At 35.9% G+C, this 4,960-nt stretch overlaps 1 protein-coding gene across 1 annotated transcript in view; it reads right to left on the bottom strand.

The window, feature by feature from the left end:
• The window catches only part of Fxr1 (FMR1 autosomal homolog 1), a 53,178-nt gene that overhangs the window by 16,567 nt on the left and 31,651 nt on the right, over positions 1–4,960 (bottom strand). The window contains exons 9-10 of the mRNA XM_031376288.1: positions 4,894–4,954; positions 905–1,014 (exon numbers count right to left, since the gene is read on the bottom strand). Of these exons, the coding sequence (XP_031232148.1) occupies positions 905–1,014; positions 4,894–4,954 (171 nt within the window). The remainder of the gene's footprint in view (positions 1–904; positions 1,015–4,893; positions 4,955–4,960) is intronic.

Raw genomic sequence — 4,960 nt, 5'->3', positions numbered from 1 at the left:
AAAAGAAAAAGAAAAAAGAAAAAAAAAAGAATTGCTTCTGGACATCAAATTCTACAGCTTTATACTCAAAAAGTAAAAATGATGTAAGATGAAGCTTGATAGCTCAGTGGTTACGAGCATTTTTTTCCTTTGCAAGGACCTGGGTTTGGTTCCCAACAAAGTCAAACAGCTGGACAGCCATTAATAACTCCAATACCAGGAGATCCAGTACCTTATGACCTCCACAAGCACGAGACATGCACATGGTACAAATATATGCATGCAAGCAGAATATTGAAACACAGAAAAAGGTGAGGGTGGCCGGGCAGTGGTGGCGCACACCTTTAATCCCAGCACTTGGGAGGCAGAGGCAGGAGGATTTCTGAGTTCGAGGCTAGCCTGGTCTGCCAGGTTTACAGAATGAGTTCCAGGAGATATACAGGGCTATACAGAGAAACCCTGTCTCGAAAAACCAAAAAAAAAAAAAGAAAAAGAAAAAAGAAGAAAAAAAGAAAAAGGTGAAGGAGGACCCAAAAAGAAAAACAACTAACTTGTTTTCCTTTAGTAAAAGAAAACAAGTTAAGTTAAAACTGGCTTGTTATCCATCTTATATACCAACCTAGATTATTTATTACTGTCCTATCAAATGATAACCATCAAGCAAAGATGATTGTTTTTACTTTCAATAACCTCACCTAATGATGACTTTTTTGTAAGCCGAAACTTTTAAGTTGGCTTAAGATGGCTTAAGTACTGACAGACCAACTAAGAAGCCAGAGTCCACAAAACTGAAAGATTATTTGTTAACTATGTAAAAATAATAGTCCAAGGAAACAGAATTTTCAAAAACAAGAATATCCACATTATTGGAAACTAACTGTAAAGCTTACATAAAATAGGCAAATAAGCTGCATTAAACACTTACATCTTCTCTAGGTAGTTTATTTTCATTGTCTCCTTCAATTCTTACTCGAACCACACCAGATTTATCCACTATTTCTTGAATAACTTTGCCATTTTTTCCAATTACTTTTCCTTTAGTAAAAGAAAACAAGTTAAGTTAAAACTGGTTATCCATCTTATATACCAACCTAGATTATTTATTACTGTCCTATCAAATAACCACCAAGCAAAGATGATTGTTTTTACTTTCAATGACCTCACCTAAAGACTGCTAAAGGAACAGTCTCTTGTCTGAAATTTTCTCTGGCATATATGCCTAAAGGCTACTGACTTCAGTAGACCAATGCAATGCACAAGCAAGAGAATTCCCATGCCTAAACATTTTTAAACATTAGAGCCATTTCTAATACTTTAAAATATAAACTCCAATCCATTTCAAACCCCTGCCCATGAAATACAAGAGAAAGCAGTTTTAATTGCTATTAGCCACGTCACTTTGTTCATTTCATTCATATGTATACACACATTCATTCATGTATATTCTGGCAAGCAAAAATATTACAGTTCTATAAGTATTTTACAGATTTACATAAGTGCATATAGAATGTATAATCTGTCTTGCTAGTAATGACATACTGTAAAATGATACAAAATTCATACCTTCATACTTGACCTGTTAGTCTTTCAAACAGCAGCTATTAAATATACAATACTTAAAAGAAAAACTCCAAAGGTAACATGGAGGTGCTCTTTCCCTATTATAAAGATTAACCCAAAGAATCAACACTTAACTCAAGTATCTGGTATATTCTTGGGATATAAGTAACAGCAATATTCCTTATTAAGTAGCAGCAGCCTTGTAACAACCAAATCAACATCAGTTTTATTTTTTAAGCCATTTTCAGAAAAACTAGTTGAAAGGAGATAAAGTCTGTGTCATGTGTACTTGAAAGAATAGTGGCACCAGTAAACTGAATGGTAGAGCACAAACACACTCTTCTGATGGGGTTTTTCAATCTCTATTCCTCATCTCCCCTCCCCATCAGGAAGGGTCAATTTAAAGAGCAGCAACTGAACAGGTTAAAACAGACATCAGAGTTCACATGACTGGGTCTTCTCAGAGAAGCCCTAGCAGCCGCACATCAAAAGCAACCTTCAGAGATTACACAATGAAGCTTAAGCAGCAGCTTCATCCTCCAACCTGCTAAAATAAGCAAATGTCTTTTCAGAAGGCAAATGAGGCTGATGGGACATAGGCCCTTCCCCCAGAATCTTGTTTACTTGCTTCTTGGAACTACACCAGTGGTGAGTTAGGCATCCATCACCCTTCTGGGTCCTTGGCGGGGACCTACCTTCAAGTCTTACTTAGTCCCACCAGAGACCTTCAATTTTTTAAATGATCATTTCCACAGTTTAAATTCCAGAGCATATTGACAACCTGAAGCAGACCTGTAGTATAAATTGAGCATTGAGTATAATGTTGAAGGGACAAAGTAAAGAAGTGATTAAAGGCAGCTCCTTCTAAGGAGTGAATGGTTTTGATCCATTTTCATTCAAATCAGTGTTCAAGAAATACTGTTTTGATTTTGGACAGGTGGGAATGATCAAATAGTAGAATGCCTCAAACATAGAAAGTAATCCATCCTCTCTGGAACTTACCCCACCAAGTGGTCCTCACTCCCTCTTACTCCATCCTCTCTGGAACTTACCCACCAAGTGGTCCTCACTCCCTCTTACTCCTCAGTTCTCCTTTTCTTTCATTTGGATTAAGAACATATTTTTCAAAAGACTGCTTAACCCAGGAAATATTTTGGAGGAAAATACAGTATTACAATACAATGACAAGCAACAGAAGCACCAGAGTTTCAGCATTGTGAAGTTGCTCCTGCTAGTGAATGCTTTCTAAAGAGCACATAAGCAATTCAAATCACAAAAGCCAAACAAGACAGGAGAGTAGGCAAAAATATTATATAGCATGGATTCCCCTATTTGCACTGATAACTAGATTTCTTCTTCTTGAACTACAAATATACCCAATTTCCTTATTTCTGAAATACCAAGGGTTTTTATTCATTATTAATACTACAAAATCTAAAAGACCAAGGTTTATCTTTGTAGAATTAAGCTGGACAAAACTTTTCACAAAACCATCACCAAAACCCTTTTTACTAGTGAGAAAGCCTAGTTCAGTTAAATAATGTTTATAGAATAGCTACCAAAGTCTTAGCACTTCATCCATGTGAATAGCTGACTTAAAGAGCACAACAAATATTTTCAAAAGCAACTCTTGTGCCTGGAGTATGGTTCAGTGGTAGAAGACCTACCTACCATGGGCAAGGCCCTGGGTTCAAACCCTAGTACTGGAAGGAAGAGGAAAAAAGGAAAAAATAGCAGGGTAGTAAAATTATGTATGACAGGGCAGCAAGCTGTCTCAGCTCATAAGAACACTTGCCACACAAGCTTGGCAACCTGGTGAAATTAATTCCTAAAACTCATACAGACGTACATAGAGAAAACTGCCTCATAGTTCTCTCACCTTTACCCAGAAACCCCATGACTGTGCACAAATATTTTTAAAATATTTTTAGACATTCAAAAGTTCTTTTTTCCAATAATAATCTTTTAACAAAGTTTTGCATTTTCATGTTTATTAAAATTATATAATATTCAATTTTATTATTTTAAATCATCACATAAAGCATTATGCAGTGAACAATGGCAAACCAAAAACTAAGAGTTTGCATTAACTGGCAATATCATAGCTACTTTATCTGTGCCTTCCTTTTTTATTACTTGTTTGATTATTTATTGAGTCCAGACAAGCTCTCTTTTAACCCAGAATCTACTTATTCCCAGCCTGACTCACTGGCCATTAAACTGACAGGATCTGCCTTCCCAATACACCAAGGTTGCAGATGCACTTGCTGTAGGCTTTGTATACAAGTCCAGAGGAACTGAGCTCAGGTTGGAAAACAAGCTTCTTACCCACCGAGCCACATGCCCTGAAGCCCTATAACACCCCTTAAGTGTTCAAACAAGTATCTTTAAGAAGATAAGTATTTTAAATCTTTTCCAATTTTATTGTACAGAATATGAAAAATACTACATGGATAGATAGTGAATTACCTTCTAATGGAACCCAATGGGCTCAAAGAAATTCCCTAGGGTCAAAAAACAAGGAGACTAAAGGAAACAAAACTGCACGACTTGCTAGCAAATTCTACCCTTATGTTAGCACTTAATTAGTACTTAACATATAGTCAAGGCCTTCCTATCTCCATCAAACAGCACAAAAAAAAAGACAAAGGGGCATGGGACCATTCAGTAGTACAGCACTTGCTACCACACATGAGACCCTGGGTATGGTATGATCCTCAGCCTCTCAAAGACACAAGGCACATCAACAGCAGCTTCGTTAATTAACATACCTAAAAGTAAGTTCAACCACTGTGAAATGAAAACTGTCAACTTATACCTCATGAATACCGTAATTATCACCATTAGTGCCCCTCCTACATCCTTTCTCCTCAAGACTTTTTACCTTCTGTGCTTTTGCCACAACCAGTTATTTATTCAGGGTCTGCTATGTAGAAAGAAGTTTATTACTCTATTATTAGCCCAGATTTATTTTTATTTCCACTCTTAACAAAAGAAAAAAATTATCAGTTACTGTAAGACCATCACCATCATAATTTTGATGAACATATAAACGAAAAAAAGACATTAAACAAGAAATAGTAAAGTGCCCAAAAGAGAAGACTTAACGAAAACTCTAACAACAAATCATTACACGAATTATGGGTCTTACTAATGGCACAGAACAAATACATCTTACTTTCTAGGCACGAAGACACAAAGTTACAAGTCACATAAAATGCTTTCACAAAAAATAACACAGGCTGCCTAAGAAACTCATATTACCCTAAGGTAAACAAATTATAAAACTAGCATCCAATTAAATAAATTAACTTACATTTATAATATTCATTTAACTTTTATACAAGTACCTACCAACAAGATTCCTGGGAACTTGAATAAAATCTTCCACAAATTCCAAGAAACCTCTAGCTTTTTTTAC

The sequence above is a fragment of the Mastomys coucha genome, unplaced genomic scaffold, assembly GCF_008632895.1.
Source record: "Mastomys coucha isolate ucsf_1 unplaced genomic scaffold, UCSF_Mcou_1 pScaffold17, whole genome shotgun sequence".
In the NCBI taxonomy this organism is placed as follows: Eukaryota; Metazoa; Chordata; class Mammalia; order Rodentia; family Muridae; genus Mastomys; species Mastomys coucha.
This window is presented reverse-complemented; position numbering and strand designations above follow the sequence as displayed.